At 38.3% G+C, this 16682-nt stretch overlaps 2 protein-coding genes across 3 annotated transcripts; one reads left to right on the top strand and one right to left on the bottom strand.

Annotated features, from left to right (window-relative positions):
* Positions 1 to 1895: 1895 nt before the first annotated feature.
* eef1akmt2 (EEF1A lysine methyltransferase 2) lies at positions 1896 to 7436 on the bottom strand. Its single transcript, XM_068328103.1, has 6 exons — positions 7309 to 7436; positions 7042 to 7107; positions 6808 to 6922; positions 4887 to 4994; positions 3460 to 3676; positions 1896 to 2220 (listed from the first exon to the last, which is right to left on the bottom strand). Exons 1-6 carry the CDS (start codon positions 7416 to 7418, stop codon positions 2123 to 2125), a joined length of 714 nt encoding a protein of 237 aa, XP_068184204.1. The 5' UTR covers positions 7419 to 7436; the 3' UTR covers positions 1896 to 2122.
* A 24-nt stretch (positions 7437 to 7460) lies between these two features.
* On the top strand, positions 7461 to 16465 carry abraxas2 (abraxas 2, BRISC complex subunit). Of its 2 annotated transcripts, none has more exons than XM_068328102.1 (9): positions 7461 to 7603; positions 8924 to 9014; positions 9862 to 9898; positions 10311 to 10377; positions 10619 to 10809; positions 11409 to 11528; positions 11952 to 12036; positions 12134 to 12251; positions 13051 to 16465. In XM_068328102.1, the coding sequence occupies exons 1-9, from the start codon at positions 7532 to 7534 to the stop codon at positions 13611 to 13613; spliced, it is 1344 nt and encodes a 447-aa protein (XP_068184203.1). In that variant the 5' UTR covers positions 7461 to 7531; the 3' UTR covers positions 13614 to 16465. The 2 variants fall into 2 exon arrangements, with proteins under 2 accessions (XP_068184203.1, XP_068184202.1); XM_068328101.1 differs by having other exon boundaries at positions 7465 to 7603; positions 11406 to 11528.
* Positions 16466 to 16682: the final 217 nt, after the last annotated feature.

Here is a 16682-nt window from a genome sequence, read left to right on the forward strand (position 1 = left end):
CGGTTCTCTGCTGCTTTCAGCCTTCAGGAACATAATATCGGTGTCCGAACAAACCATAAGGATAGGGGAATCCAGAAGAAGGTGGACATATTACCAGCTAACAAAATGTACGAAAAGACTGCTGACTTATTGTTCACGTAAGCGTTTACAAATGTTGAACTCCGAAACACAATAAAACAACATCAGGTTTTATCGAACAAGACGCAAGAATATATTTATGTAAAAACATCCACCCCTCCCGAGTTGGTATGGTCCGCTACGTTCTTCCTTCAGGTATTTACTACACTCAAGATATTTGTGATACTACAGAATTCATTGACTCTGAATAAGAGTAAAGATTAATGTCGCATTAGAGCGAGCAAAGGTAAAATTATTTAGTATGAAAAATGCTGATAAGCCTCTCATTCATTTCCTTCTTTTTAGTCAACAGTTGCGTGTATCGCAAAACGTAACCCAGTTAACAAATTAGCCGCAAACTCTTCGTGTATCACGTTTCATCGTTAAGGCAGCAATACCTCACATTACTGCGGGTGAACACGTGTAAAAGACTGGAAAAGAGGAAACCTATCCCACTTTCCCACAGCGGATCTCTTGCTATGGAAAAAACCTTCACTGCTGCACGCTGGAGTAAGTCAAACAGCCCACGAATATCCTATTAGGGGACCTTCAAACGTATATCCAGGGAAATGCAGTGACAAAACAGACGTTTACAGACTCACGCTCCGCATTTTAAAAGCAAAGCAGGGTATTCACGCAAGTATACAGGGAAGGATTGTGAGTGGAATAAATACTTTTAAAAAAACGTGGCAATCGTAAAAACATGAAAGTACTCATGATGGTTAAAGTAATGAAGCGTGCAGGCCAGCATAACCAAGAAAAGCCTATAGTTTATTTTATTTACAGATGGAAAATCCATCAAAAATACGACAATGAAATGTTTTTTAACTTCTTTTTTCATTATATATTTTTTCTTCACAAGTTCAAACTAATACTATCAGGACAGTATTACCACCAGGACAGTATTTACTGTACTATTCTGTACTATTCTATGCTACTCACACTGTTCTACACCGACTTTGTATATTGATATCCGCAGAACCTCATCTGCTTTAATCAGCTTTGTAAGATCTTAATAAGTTGGAATTTACTTCAGCAAAAACAAAGATTTTTCTGAATGATACGTAATGTGAGGCACAGGATCCACAAAACTGACCAAACACTCATAACAAGATGTGGTGTGTGGCGTTTCTTAGTAACAGTGCCTACGCAACGAATAGGAGTAGGCTACAGAGTATAAGAACATTTCACTACATATTTGAATCTAATTTTGACGCAATAAAAACCCTCAGAAGAGATCAGCTGCCCAACGATTTAAAATGAGATGACAGTATATTCATTCAAGCTCACTGGAGGTGGTTTCACTTCATGGGAAAGCTCCGTGAGAGTTGCAAATGTGAGCATAATATGCATCTCCAGCCAGGATATCCAGAGCCTTGTAAAATTCCAGGCAGTAATTCTTGTAAAGCCTGCATATGTTTACTCAACAGCATGCCTCATCATCCAGGGCTCCCATTGAACCACTGGCCCAAACTTGCAATTAGTATCCAGAGTTTGACAGTTATTAATGATGCCATTGAGGAAGGAAATTGCAAATAGGCTTTCCTTCCGCACAAGGTCATGGCCTCTGTTTGTTATGTCAGACATTCTCAATCACCAAGTTCTCCTGGTTTCCAGTGAAGCCAATTAGCAACAGGCCATTTTTTTAAATAACATACAAGATATAGGTAATAAAGGACATAGGTAATATATATAGGTATAGGTAATATAGGTGAGGACCCTTTACATGACTAGTGGTCTATCAGATGGTGTCTGCAATAGTGAATAAAATGTTTGGGACAAAGGAAAATCTTTTTATTTTTTCAATCTTCTTGAATTACTACTGAATACATGTTGAGTGGGGGTAAAAAGTAAAACTGAAAAGAGCAATCTTAAAAAGCTGTTGTATATCTAGTTATGATGTAACAATACAGTCATTCACTTGTTTCAAGAGACTTCACAAGGCCACATAGTATATATATGATTCGTAATTCTTGTGAAAAAAAAATCATCTGGGTCACCTAAATCAAATCACTCTCTTGAAGATTAGTGTTGTCACAGTGTTTCCCGTCTTCCCTCCAAATTGGAAACTTCGTGTAGGCAACTCCTGTACAAACTCAAATCCTGTGAGGCAACACAAAGAAAATGCACAGGTTAAGCATAATGTATCACGCAAATTACTACAGCACCAACATTTTGCATTAAACTAAAGGGCCAAGAATCTTTTCATGCCAAATATCACTACACGGGGTGAGGAAAAACACTGCAAGTCAAAAGAACAATCCATCCACCATATGTGGGGCTGGCAAGACAGGCTGTGAATGAGAGCTGGAAGCTCTCTGGCCCCCTGCAGGTTTCTAATAGTGACTACACTGAGACCAGTGACAACTACTGGAAGCCTGACCAAATTTTAAATTTAAGAGTTGTTGCCTGGGGTACAGTGGTGGTTTGGTGGGTAGCGCTGTTGCCCCACAGCAAGGAGTTCCTTGGTTCACCTCCACCTGGGGCCTTTCTGTGCAGAGTTTGCTTGGGTTCTCTGGCCTCCTCTCACCTCCAAATGCATGCAACTTAGGTCAACTGGTGACTCTAAATTGACCATAGGTGTGAGTGTGTTTGGGTGGTTGTCTTTCTATGTGGCTTCAAAGTGCTTTAAAGTGATTTACATCCAAGTTTCATAGAAACATAGAAAATCATAGAAACTTTAAAAACAAGCTGTTTTTAAAGTTCACAGCTAAACTTTTTAAATATTTCTGAAAGCTTTATTTATTTACCAACCAATCCAGCACAGAAAAAAATGTGCAAAAACTGTAGATGGCAGACACTATGGTGGATAAATAATGTTATCAAGTAATATGATCAAGGTGTTTCTGTGATAAAAATATTTATGCAATAGCAATATGACTGAAAATATATGGTCTACTTGTCTGCTGGAGATGCTGAAATAAGTTTTTTGCAATGCCCCATTTTGATGTTTAGTGTTCTTTCACATTGAATTTCTAGTCAATGACTTCCACGAAATTACTTCTCCTTTTAGAACCAACTCTTCTACCTTTATATCATCAAAGTGTATCTTATTATCCCAATGATTTTATTTAATCATGTTAAATATTACACCAACATTATCTTGATGCTATGACACAGCTAAATGTCCCTTCACCAACCTACAGTATAATACTATGAAATGACATGGCTAGGTTGCATTTGATTTACAGTAATCAAGTGCTTCGCAGCTGCTGCCGTGTAGCTGAATATACTTCTTAAAATGGCAGTATATGCGCCACACTGGTGATATCTGGCATTTTGTTTGTGAATAAAACCCAATTCATACTGCACATTCAGTTAATTTGAGTGTTTCCCACTTACCATCACTGAATTTTTCTAAAAGTTGCTCTTTGGTCCAGTTACAGGAAGTGATAGAAAAGAATCCTTTGTCCTTGAGAGCATCTTTCAAAGATTCAATGTACAGTGTTTTGCTCTTTTTGGTGTTGTCTGGGTTCAAGCTTATTGCATCAAATGTTCCTTTGTCAATGCAGACATCAAAACACTTTAGTTCCTCCTGATAGTTTAAGAAATCCATCTCCTGAAACATAGAAAACAACAGGAAATTTTTCATCTAACATAAAATGGATTGTCTGGCTCTTTAAATGTGGGGTAAAGTAGTTTTTTGGAACAGAAGAAATGTGTCAGCCGCAACTAAAACAAATCGAGTTATACCTCACAGGTTAGACATTAAATCTACATTGCAACTCCTGGCATGAAGGCAGTAAATTCTGCAGAGGTGGCTTACTTTCTATACTACTAATGAATAGAGCCATTTACAGTATTTGAACGCAGGGCAGAACACCAGATCTCTGCGGAAAACTCAAGATCTACATATTCAAAAACAACAGGTCATGAAATGGGTGATTTACGAAAGAAGATCAAAAATAGTTCACTTGAGAGACAAATGTATGGTGATTATTGTAACTGACTGAAAACTAGAAAAGACCTCTGAGATGTTGAAGGAATGTGTGAAGTCGAAGTAGCAGTAGACGGTGAGTTATGTACATGAAACCTGGGCTGGAGACAGATTTAACACCAATGATCTGTAAGGGAAGACACCTGACAAAGAAGGATTTTTAGGGAGAGCTGAAACTCTTCAAATTCCCTCAGACTCTAATCAGGTCACATGATTTTGTTCTTTGTGTTACTGAAAGAATTTACAGAATCCTATCATACGTCTCTCTCACACAAACACTGTACTGTCACTCTCTCCAGCTAAGGTCAATATTGACTTCAGCGGAAGGCTTACTGCCCAAGCAGAGCACACACACCACATCAGAGGTGTGTGGCACATATACTGTATATGCAACTATATTAGGAAAACCCATTCATCACATTCTTTGAGCCACAGCCAACATTTACAACTACTTTTTTTTTCATGTACAGTACGTGTCTGCACATGTGTTACATTTTGCCGGTTTGTTGAGTTTTACGAATGTTGTATCTGAATATTAGGCAGAGTTCCATCAGTTTCCATGCCTTATTCCTATCCTAGTGTCATGGTCAAAACCACTTTCCCTCTAACACTCCAAGACACAGATCGGTATGCAGTATCCTGAAAGCTTTATTGTACACTGACATTTCAAAATGAAGGGGAGTATGTGCGGAACAATTTACATTTCACATTTGGTTCCAACAATCATGGACACAATATGGCTCCTGTGAATGGTGCAAATGAATCATAATGCCAGTGCATGTTACCTATACAACAATACGAGAGATTCAAGGAAAAATAGAAACAAACTCACCTTTACAATGATATCTGTCAGCTCCTCCATCTTGAGAACATTTCTGGCCAATTCTATAGACGCCGGAGAATAATCTATACCAGTCAGATTCCTGTATCCATGTTTAGCCTAGAAACAAACACATATGCAAGTAATTTTAAAATGAAATACAGTATATCAAAAAGTCAGAAATTTATAGCTCACTCTTGGGCAACAAATAAATGAAGCAAAACTCTGTTCGTTGTGTTTTATTTAGAAGTAGACTTTCATTTTAAAAAATGACTGAAATAAGTAACCATGTTTCACAATATTGTATACACTGCCTGCCTGAAGGGTCTGTGTTAATAAGGCACAGCTTTGTCTTTGTTTTTCTCCAGAAAACAGACCTTTGTTGTCTGCAAGTTTTTTGCAGTGTGCTGCATTAATGCTAATCTATTCATCTCTGACTGCTTCCCACAACAGGCCAGTCGCAGAGTCTTCTGCCAACCAGTTTGATCTGGATATGCACCCCGTTATCCTCAAAGGAGTTCCAAACTGGTGAGCGACCAAGCAAAAACCCAAAAGAGAATACTGCTCAAATCTTGACTTTTTTTCCTGATGTGTGTGTTAGTGTATTATCTTATACTTATTAGCATACAGAATCCTATCACACATACAGTAGTAGAGAAGCATTCTGGGATGAATTTTACATCTGAATTATGAGGACAGTGCTCTTGAGCATCAGTACACAGGTTAAAATATGACTCATCACACCAGAATGAAGACATTATCAGGTGCATTACATTTAGAAAGAGTGGCACAGGACAGAGCACTCTGGCAGACTGTTGTCGACAGCCTATGCTCCAGGGAGAGCGATGGGCTTCGATAGATACAGAGATAGATATTACATTTAGACATCTTCTTACAAAGCAAAATAAGCAAGCAAAATAAGTGCGGACACAGCTCACAAAGGGTTTTTATTTGTTAGTTTAGTAGTTAGGTACAGAGTTTATCAGTGAAGTGGACATTTAATAATTTTCAATGATTTCTGTCTACTTAATTTTGCTTCAAATACTGTGAAATTCAAATAATGTGCTTTTTACAGACTGATAACAGTAATAAATACTTTACTATGGATAAGCTAGTAGTAAGGATACCACTACTTAACAAAAATATATGAATGAGTCAGTGTATCTTCACCACATGGAAACATATTGGTTCACTGAACTGGTGCATTCTGTACGCATTAATGCCACGGCAACTATATTTGTGAATGAAAATAATACATATACAGTAAATCAATACATGCTATGAAAACAAATAGGAATGCATGTAGTGTAAACGTCAAAATAAATGCATCCTACAGAGAAAAGAGACATAAATTCCTGAAACTCCCAGGAAGATTTTCCTAGTTTCTTTTTCTGTTTCAGCTTCAGAGGGTGACATTTATAAGGGAGACAACTATGGTAGATTACCTGACCAAAACAATTGTGCCAATCCCACTGCGGAGATACATTTATTCCTTATTGTTTTTTAAATTTAAGATATGAATTAATGTTAATGTACAATTTTTATTATTTTTGTTGCTTATTAGATCAAATTGTGACCTCAGATCATGTAAAAGTTTAAATTAAATTAATTTAATATCAAAATAGTGCATAGAAACATTTGACTATTTTAATGAATTTAGCTCTTAATTTATCTCAAATTGTTACTTTTTTGAGGACAGACAGAGGAGATAATCCTAAAATGTATGGAAAAACAACAGGTCACCCTGTCACAGAAAAACAGAGTGGAAATGACAACAAACTGCATCAAATGTTCAGATCAGCTACATCACAAACGGGATTCGTCACATGACCCCTAGTGGAGTACGTCATCATACAGATCGAGACCTCTGTCATCATTTATCAGTCAATTGAACGACTCAAATGTACCCATGAAACAAAAACGATAAATGTACCAGTTCAACTAAAAAGGCTGCATTTCCAGTGCCGATGTCAAGAATCGCAGCATCTTCTGGAATGTCAGCCTTTTCCATCCATCGCAGCACACGACTCATGCTTTCCTCACCAAACCTTGAGAAGAATACGGAAACACACAGTCTTTAGTATGGAGCCAAGAAAATACTGCATTAAATAAGTCATCTGGAATTTGGAATTATGACATCAATAAGTCATATTTGTCTTATTATTACCATATCTCTCCGACATCCCCGATGTCTTTAAACGTCTCAAGTTCTTTCTGGTATACATCTTCCCAGCTGCAGGAAAGAACAGTTACTGACTAAATCTTTACTTAACATACCTCTACGAAAGTTACACAGTTCTCCAACCAGGTACCTGACAAACTGAATGAACCCAACCTGACAGAAACAACGTGCTAAATAAAACACGGAGAGTTCGCCTCCTGTCATCGTCATAGCTTCGCGTTGGCATCAGAGCCAATAGAGCACAGCACTTACTATTCCTTCGTTCCGAGGTCTGAAGGAGCGAAATCGGTATCTGAGTCGTTATTCTCGTCTGTGAGTGAGTTATTTCCACCGCTACAGGGCTCTGGTGTAGCCACCTCCATACCGGATTGGAGGCGCTCGTCGAGTCACCGCCTACAACTCCCACAAGGCGCCGCATTTTAGGAACGTGCTCGCGACCGCAGGGGGCACCGGGATTGATAGGGATGTTTCCATCATGGCGGCATCCATTTCAGGTTATACTTTTAGCTCTATATGTTATCACAGCGCGAACAGTAACTCAGATCATGTGAGTATTTGAAATCGTATTGACAGACCATTACGCAGTGGTTGTCGACATGTGCTTAGTTCGGTAATTGGTGTCTGAATTCATCAACGCCATTAGTTTGTGTTGTTTCCCAGTGTCATCATCTTGCTGGCTAGCTAGTATTGGTTCCGTCTATTTACTGGCACAAATAAGGAAATAAGGTTGTGAAGCCACAGTAATGTGAAGCCATGAGTAGTAAATAAGGATAATATTATATGTTGTTACAACTCAGATATGAAGAATTTATCTACACATATAGCTGCAGACCGACTTACACATTAACACAAATTTTTATCAATTTGGAAAGACTATTGGAAAAGTTTGGCTTCCAGGAAATACTCAGCAGTTAGCAACTTAGCCTATTAGCTAAGTAACAAAGTCAAGTGATTTTCGTTTTTCGGACCTGCTAGTATCGACAGTAACCTCAACATGTAATTTAATGCAAGAACAGTCTGTCATTAAAATATGACGCTAACTTGAAATTTCTTGAAGTAAATGTCAATATTAATACCGGTTTTCTCCTTTACGCATTGCTGTAATAGCCTGCTAGCCCTACAGTTTGTTGTGATTTAATTTACCGTCTAACAACAAAATATGCGTCATATACTATTATTTTTATGAGACATTTAGGCTGGAGTGCTATGAAGATGTATTTCTTATAAGCAATTGGTTAAAAAATATTCTTTTTAGACATGCATTAACTAAGCTAAAGCCAGCGATGTTTACATGTCACTTCCCCGTGAGAAGACTTGTGAAGTTGATCTGGACAGGTGGTTAGTTTCTATTACTAGTTCGCCTTCATTCCAGACATACTAAGAGTGATGGAACACAATATTTTGCTAGTGCCGTCATTTGTCATTGATATTTGTTCAAAGAATTAAGCATAATGTAATTTCAGAAAGCTACGTTTTCTTGTTATTTGTGTTATGTGGGGCAGTTTACTGTTCTGTATGCAATCAGTCATGTTCAGTAGCTCCACATTGACATTTGTCCAACCCTTTGGCTGTTTACATTACTATAGAGCTGCAGTTAAGTGTTTTTTGATTTGTAAATTAATCCTTATTAAAGCCGTAAAACGTTTTTAGCCAGTAACTTTTTCACACATTAAAAGTGTCATTCCTCCTCAGAGGAATTTTCAAAATGTATGCTTCATTTTACTAACAGTCTCAAGCCCAAGAATTTTCAAAGTACTTTAAATAGTTTAAGTGTGAAGAGACTGTAATCAGAAGTTTGCTAGAAACATAGTTTAGCATCATTATTTAATGCCATAACCACAATTTTTTTCACAATGTATTTGAACAGGAGGGCTTCCTATTAGGAGAAGTAAGGCAAGAAGAGACGATCAGCATCAGTGACACGCAAATCAACAGTGCAGAGTTGCTCCAGGTAGTAGGTAAGGCCAGAAAAAGAGCAAACCAAAATTGTGTTATATTTTAAGCTTTACTATACATGAAGGCTCTCAGGAATATCTATTTCATAGAAACATCAATTACATTAATGGCAAGTGTGCTTTCTCTACTGAGGCCAGTTGGATGGTCTGTGGTCAACAGAACTATCTAGTCTTTTTGCATCTTTTTTAAATAAATGCAAATTATTATAACCTGGTGGTGATAAGGCCATTGCTTATCTATAGTCCAGCCGTTCATCATTTTTTGAAGGGATTAAGTTTCATCACATTTTGATGGCATTAAGTAAGTCGTGTTTGTTCCAACATTTCTGAGCCTTGACCCTAGAACAGAGCAGCACGGTGGCACAGTGGGTCGTGCTATCACTGCACAACAAGGCAGTTCCTGGTTCATGTCCTGCTCTGTGCTGAGTTTGCACGTTCTACCTGTGTCTGCGTGGGTTCTCTCCGGGTTCTCCGGCTTCCTCCCACCTCCAAAAAATGGACTTAAGTCAAATTTTCCGGCTTCAAAATGCTCGTCGGTGTTAGTGTACATGAGTGTTTGTCAATATGTGGCTCTGCGGTGCACTGCTGTTGCACCCGGAGTGCCCCCTTTCTCACGCCCCCAGTCAGCTGAGACAGGTTCCGGCACCCCACTGTCGCGGGGTGCCGGAACATTTTCTCACCTGTGATATAAAACACCTGTATTCCTGATGTGCAAGGCCTCCAATATCTGTGTTGTGGCTGTAAACTAATACTTTATGTTGACTAGTTCAACATAAATTAATTTCTTTTTTCATTTGGATTATTTAAATAGTTTCATGTGTAATGTTCAGTAATAATTTTTTCCCAACAGAAATCCATCACCATGATCCTTGCGCACAGTTGTTTAGGTAAGAAACTTTCTTCATTCTGGAACATCCACTGTTACGATCACATTTTAATGTAGATGATATGACGTACCAAACCAACTGTAGGGCAGACAGCTTTAACATGTCACTAATGTTAAGCAAGTCACTGGTGTAACCAGCAGTAATGTTTTATGAGGTGGTCTTGTAATTGATGTCTTTTCCCTCAATGAAAATGTGCCTTTGAGTAGAGTAGCTTTGGGTGTATTTTGTGTAACTGTAAATGTGTTGACAATTTAATTGTGCATCACTTAACTTGAATTCAGTTATAACACCCTGCATTAATTTGACGTGGATGACCACATCTGTTAAGACTGGATAATGGAACCATGTTTAGGCAGAGGAGGAACATGATGAGAGATGTTAAAGTCATTGTGTTTTCTCTCCATGTCATCAGCTTTTATGACTACGCAGGCAAAATCAATGAAGAAAGCCTTAACAGCATTCTTAAAGACAGGCGGAAAGTAAGTGAATTAATCTTTTTTTTTCCCATTGTTGTGGCAAATGCCTTTTATAATTTCAGTGATGCCCTTCTGTTGCCTTTAGTCCAACATTATGCAAAAAAGTAAACCCTAAGAGAACACATAAATTTTAATTTTAGGTTTGAAAACTAATGACATGAGTTTAGCCTCACAGAAGTCCTGATTAGGGAATGCTTACTGAAGTGAATGCACTTTTTTTTGCTTTGTTTCTTTGATTATGTAGGCTGTCATTGGTTGGTACCGGTTTCGAAGAAACACCCAGCAGCAAATGTCGTTCAGGGAACAGATCATCCACAAACAGCTGACTCAGCTGCTTGGTGTGCCCGATCTTGTCTTCCTTCTTTTCAGCTTCATCTCCACCGCCAACAATTCCACACACGCATTGGAATATGTGCTGTTTAGACCCAACCGCAGGTAATAATACATGTTAATGATAATGTGTTGACCAACATGAGCAAGTACACATCAATATCAAACTAATATCTGATCAAAAGGTTTTTATTGTTTACTACTATCTGAGTTTTGTACACAGGATCCCCGTGTCTGATTAATGTCTCAACCAGCAAAAGTTTAATTATATAGATTTAGTTAAGATAGTTCCATGACTGATGCTAAAGTAAATACAATTTCTTTGTCAGTGTCATTTAAATAAATTGTTGTGTGCCATACGTTCCACACATTCATTTTCCAGAATTGTTACCTTACATAAAGGGGCCCTAGTGAGTTTATGCAGTGATTGTTAAAGATTTTAAATGTTTCCTTACTAACCACTAAAAGTTTCACTAGTGCATCCATGGTTTTACATGTTGTTTTGAATGGATATTAATAAGTTATTGTCACAGTAACTTTTAGCTGTGAGGAGGAATATTATGGTCATTTTGTCACTACAATGAATTTGACTAAATCTTTCAATGACTCGTGCACAGAATTGTATGAAATATTATAGTATGGGTATAATGTAAATTTTCCTGGGAATGAATATAACAAGGCTACCTGTCATTTTCATTCAGTAGGTACAACCAGAGGATCACCCTCTCAATTCCAAACCTCGGCAACACCAGCCAGCAGGAATACAAAATGTCCTCAGTGCCCAACACCTCACTCAGCTACACCCAGGTCATCAAAGAGCATGGGTACATTTTCTGTTCCTTGTTTAAAGCCTCTGCAATGATGCCCCTGCCATTTTTGTCTGCAAGAATGGTTTTCACATACATGCTAAAACATGACCTTGAGGGCATAACATTTGTAACTTCCTCTCCACCCCTGCCTTTGTTTCTAAACTAGACCCACTTCTGTCGTAGAATGGCTGAATTCTATCTCTGTGCCATCTGGACTGAAGGAAGTTTAGTTCGACCTGACTCTCCGGTTTCTGACTAGATCTCTTTATTCTCTCTAGCTTATTTGCCTCATATTTATGTATGATTGAAGTATGTTTGACTTTGCTTTGAAAGGGAACACATCCCATTGTCTGCTTTTGTAATTTGGATGAATAAACTGGGTGGAGCCTCAGTCAGGTCCTCAATAGTGTAATGGATATATACATTATCTACTTACAGGGCGGAATTCTTTGACAAAGATGGTGTGATGAAGGATATCAGAACAATATTCCAAGTCTACAGTGCGCTACAAGATAAAGTGCAGGTGAGTAAAGGATAGCTGGTCCAGTTTTAAGATAATGTGAAATTGTGCCTTCACTTAAGATCTTAAAGTGTTTTTCACTTGTTTGCCTGTTTTTCAGGCTGTGTGTGGAGAGGTAGAACAAAGTGAACGGAGGAAGGAGAAAATTCAAGAGGATGTAAACAAAGTCAAACAACAAATTGCTCTCAGGAAACGCAGGACAGCAGAAGAGGAAAGGAGTACGTACTTGTTATGATTCTATAAACTTGAATCACAACATGTAATTTCTAATGTATACTTTATCAAGAAGTTAAGGATTCCCATACCTTCATTTTTTCTGTGGCAGCTGCCTAATCAGGGATTGTGTTTTAATTTCTGTTTAGTACGTTTGGATCAGTATGTCTTTTTTGTCTTGATTGTTTTTTTTACCTAAGGCAACAACCTTTTGTGAACCATAAAATCAAGGATAGTCTCCTCTTGTTCTACCCTTCCTGTCTGCTGAGCATCACAGAGGGGATAATGTTCTCATGTTACATCTCTCTTGTAATTTAGAGATCAACAGATTATGTTTTTCTTAATGGACAATAATAACAATAGAGGAAGAAAAGGCTGATAGCTGAATGTTTGGCCAATACAGCAATTCCATAATATGTTGCCCCTTTATCAAAATTGTAGCAGAGTGAATGCATAGGAGAAACAGAAGTGCACAGAGGAAATGTATTTTCTCCTTTCTTAGGGATTTTCAAGTTTATTTATGAGTGCCGCCTGTGAACTGAACCAAAGTTTTTAAGTAGCACCCTTATAGCAATTTATTCTTTCAAATATTTTCAGTAGATACTGTAGATATAAGCTGGCAGTCTGTGGGAAACCCTGATTTAGGATAGTTGTTGTTATGATTGTGTGGCATTTCAGTTTCTCTTAGCTGATCCCTTTCCCTCAGGACTTTTGAAATATTTGATCATTGAACTGATGAAACATAATTTCTACAGATTTTTATGTTATACTTTTTAAAGTTATGTCTTCTTTTGCTGTCCACAGAGCTCAGTGAGGCCCAAAATGCAGACTCCCATTCCAATCCAGAAGAGGACAGAGGTCCTTCTGAGGTTTCCCCTCTGTCCAGGATAACTTTCCAGACACCCTCGGCCCCGGAGCGGCCCAGTACCTCACCTAACCCACCACCTTATGCTGATCTCCTGTCCCAGGATGACTCTTTGCTCTCCTCTTCTTCCCCACCTACTAGTGCTGCTCTCCTGCCCCGGCCCCAAGCTGTGGGTTCTCCGGGACACCCTACCCCTGGCCCACTGGGAATGGGCCTAGGGCTCGGTTTGGGTCTGGGTGCCAGCTTAAATCCTGTCGCAACTCCCAGCAGTTCATACCTTGGCAGTGGTGATGGATCAAGCTCTGACTCATTAGACAGACAAGCTGCAGGACAGGAAGATGATGAAGATGACGAGGATGATGAAGATGAGGACAGTAGTGAATATGAGAACTTAGTGAGTGAAACCACTCATCTGCCAATGGTCTCTGCTAGCGTTTTAGCACAGGGCCGACCGGCTGCTCTTGGTCCTGACGGAGATGCCCATGGCTCACAGACCACATAAAAACATGCACAGGGTGTTTACGGGACACAGACAAGTGACTCACCGTGGGAATTAGGCATCTCAAGCAATCAATGATAGGTAAAATGTAGACAAATGAAGTGCCAGTCCTGAAAGTGAGGCATGTGCAAGTGTTGTCCCTCTCTGAGTATTTCTTCTGGTCTAGGTCTGAGCTCCATTTTAATTGGAATGTTTCTAGACAGGCTTAACAGGTGGGAAAATGTCACCTGTATTATTTTTTTTTTTAACTTTCCCCTCCTTGTTTTTGGAATGGTGTCGGTTCGGGTATTTAAGAGTGGACGTGTCTGATTTCAGTGATGGAGGTGTGAATTCATGCCAACTGTTTGGCAAGTCAGCTCCTTCAAGAACAGGCTTGTCTTCACATTCATGCTTTTGTTTCATGTTTGCATCACAGACTCACCCACTCATGCACTATTTTTTTCTTTCTTACAAACCATTTCAGAAATGTAATTTGGAGAATATTATGCGGCCTTCAAACAAGTTTAAATTTAAAATAAATGGTTAATATAGTATTGTCTTAAAAAGAGATATTTGTTGCTAAAATTTATTTAACACGCACAATTGCCAGTTGATTTAGTACTTTACATTCTTTCCCATTGTCCATAGTCATAATTAAGTAATCATGCTGTTATGTATTTAAATCATTTCGGAATCGATTGACAAAAATCACACTGTCACTTCTATAGGGGTGTAATATATATATATATATATATGTGTGTGTGTGTGTGTATATATATATATATATATGAGCTTTTCTGCACTTAACAAAATGTAATATTTCTTTTTTTATTGTGCTACACCAATGCTGTCATATTGTACTTGTAGACCTCTTTGACCAACCTGAGTCAAACTCAGTTCATCTTAGTGTGTTTTTTGGGGATCACAGGGCAATGTACTGAAGCTTTACTAATCAGAATCCTGAGGCTTAAACTTTACTGCTGTGGACACAGAGCACTATCTTCATATGAAAATCTGGCTGCCACTTCCTCTGCTCAGTGCTGGCTGTCTCCAGTACTATTGACCATGATTATTTAACTGCTTGCTCACTTTTCACCAACTTCTTCTCAATTTTGGTCATTATCGAAGTGAATTGCAACATCAGGATGTTTACACCCTTCAGTCTTAGCACCTTTGACAGCAGACCTCATTTATTCTCACATGGTTAGACCAATGTTATGGGAATGGACCTGTATAATGTGACGAAAACCTCATAAACTTTCTTTAGTATACAGTGCCTTCTAGTTGGGGCAGTTTCTGTCTGCAAACAGAACAAATTCACAAAACTGTCCTTTTGTTTGCAGTACTGTAATTGACGTTGTATGGTCATATTCCTGCAGTTACAAGCCACTTTTTCCACCATCTTTTCTGTTTACCTGAAACAGTCTTTGCTGTTTCGCAAAGCAGTTTCCCTTTTTATTTTCAGTGATTCCATGTATGTGAACCTGCATTTCTTAGTTGCAGCTGTGACTTATCAAAAACCTGGAATCCTACTTACGTCTGAGAAAATCTGTTTCAAAGCTGGTGTTTAATGTGAGGAAGAATTTGGTGAACATTACTGATATGTGATTGCTTTTTTTTAAAGACATCTGAGCAATTTTGACAGATAAGCAACAGCAACCAGGTTTTGGTTGATTGAAGGACAATCTCCTTGCATGAACTGGTCAACTCTATACTCTGACATTTGCACTGCACATGGACAACGTCTGGCATGATCAGTAGGTTGCACTCAGTTTGGAAACTAAGATATTTTGTGGTTGGAGAAGCTTTGCCTTTGGAACAAGCTCTGCTTTATTTCATTATGTTTATACTTTTTTTGTTTGTTTTTTTTTTTATTGTTTTTCTGCGCCTTGGGGTCATTTAATTTGCCCTGATCTGTGTTAACAATGCACCACTTATCGGGAACTGGCACTTAAAATGATACTTGATGATTGGCCAAAGTAACACAATCAGAAATTTTCAGAAGTAAAATCGTTTTGGTAGTATGATTTCCTTTCACTACTGGAATATGTTAAGGAAATACATGATGAATGTTTAGTAGACAAAGAATGGGGGTAGCATTTAAGCAGCACATACTATATAAGTTTGTCTTGACTGAGGGTTATGACAGCATAGAGCAGCAGTTCTTAGTGTTGGTTCTCACTCTTCATCCCACTTCTCAGTCCACAGATGATGGCTTTTGAAGTCTTTCCTTCTGGCATCAATAAGTGTAAGCTTGATTTAATGACCAGAATGAAAACCTCAGGGTGCTGTTGCTGAGAAATATTGGCATAAATTGTGAGAAAGTTATTTTTGTTAGGATTCTATACCTAACAAGTTACAGCATAATATAAATATACACATGTACGAATGCTGAATGGGGTGGCCCATCTCTTCTTCCCTATGTTGGTCATTGCAACATTATCACCTCCCTGCAAGCACAAAGTCTAATACTAAGCTTCTAAGCTTTTATGTGGATAACTGTACTTGATGAACGTAGACCAAGAATTTGCTTGGACAAGCACAGAGAATATGGATCTTAAACTGTGGGTTAATAAAGGAGACATGCATATGTGATAAGGATGTTTTTTTAATTGCAGTAACTTAATTAGCACTTGCATTGTGTATGCAATCGAGTATGCATGTTTCTTTTTAAATGTATGCCAGTTTATTTGGTGATCAAAACATCTTTAATGACTGTAAAATCAGTACATTTTTTCAACTTCCAATGACTTGTGAAAAGCAAAACTTGTATTTCACTGATATGCATTTCCACACCAAACTCACTGTTACATGTGTCAATGACCTCACGTTGGAGTGGGACTAAACAAGTTATATCTTAACGTATGCTTTGCTTGGCGAACATTGATTGCTAATTGCATTTATTTTTTGCATTTATTTTTCCTTATATTGTGCAGACTCCTGTCAACGCAGCGTTTCTAACATGCTGAAGCGGTCGCATATTACTGCAGACGGCTTACTGCAGTATTTTAACGATGACATCATCCGTTATTCCTTTTGAGGGAATACCACGTGGTTTGTTGGCAGGAATACAAAAATCTCCGATGGACGAAT

Source organism: Antennarius striatus, chromosome 11, assembly GCF_040054535.1.
Source record: "Antennarius striatus isolate MH-2024 chromosome 11, ASM4005453v1, whole genome shotgun sequence".
Classification (NCBI taxonomy): Eukaryota; Metazoa; Chordata; class Actinopteri; order Lophiiformes; family Antennariidae; genus Antennarius; species Antennarius striatus.

Coding starts and splice junctions, on each gene's coding strand:
- eef1akmt2 (XM_068328103.1), bottom strand. CDS start 7,418: ATGGAGGTGGCTACACCAGAGCCCTGTAGCGGTGGAAATAACTCACTC. Junction 4,995..6,807: donor CAGCCTTTTTAGTTGAACTG/GTACATTTATCG, acceptor GTTTGTTTCTAG/GCTAAACATGGATACAGGAA. Junction 3,677..4,886: donor TGACAGATATCATTGTAAAG/GTGAGTTTGTTT, acceptor TCTATGTTTCAG/GAGATGGATTTCTTAAACTA.
- abraxas2 (XM_068328101.1), top strand. CDS start 7,532: ATGGCGGCATCCATTTCAGGTTATACTTTTAGCTCTATATGTTATCAC. Junction 9,015..9,861: donor AGAGTTGCTCCAGGTAGTAG/GTAAGGCCAGAA, acceptor TTTTCCCAACAG/AAATCCATCACCATGATCCT. Junction 12,037..12,133: donor CGCTACAAGATAAAGTGCAG/GTGAGTAAAGGA, acceptor CCTGTTTTTCAG/GCTGTGTGTGGAGAGGTAGA.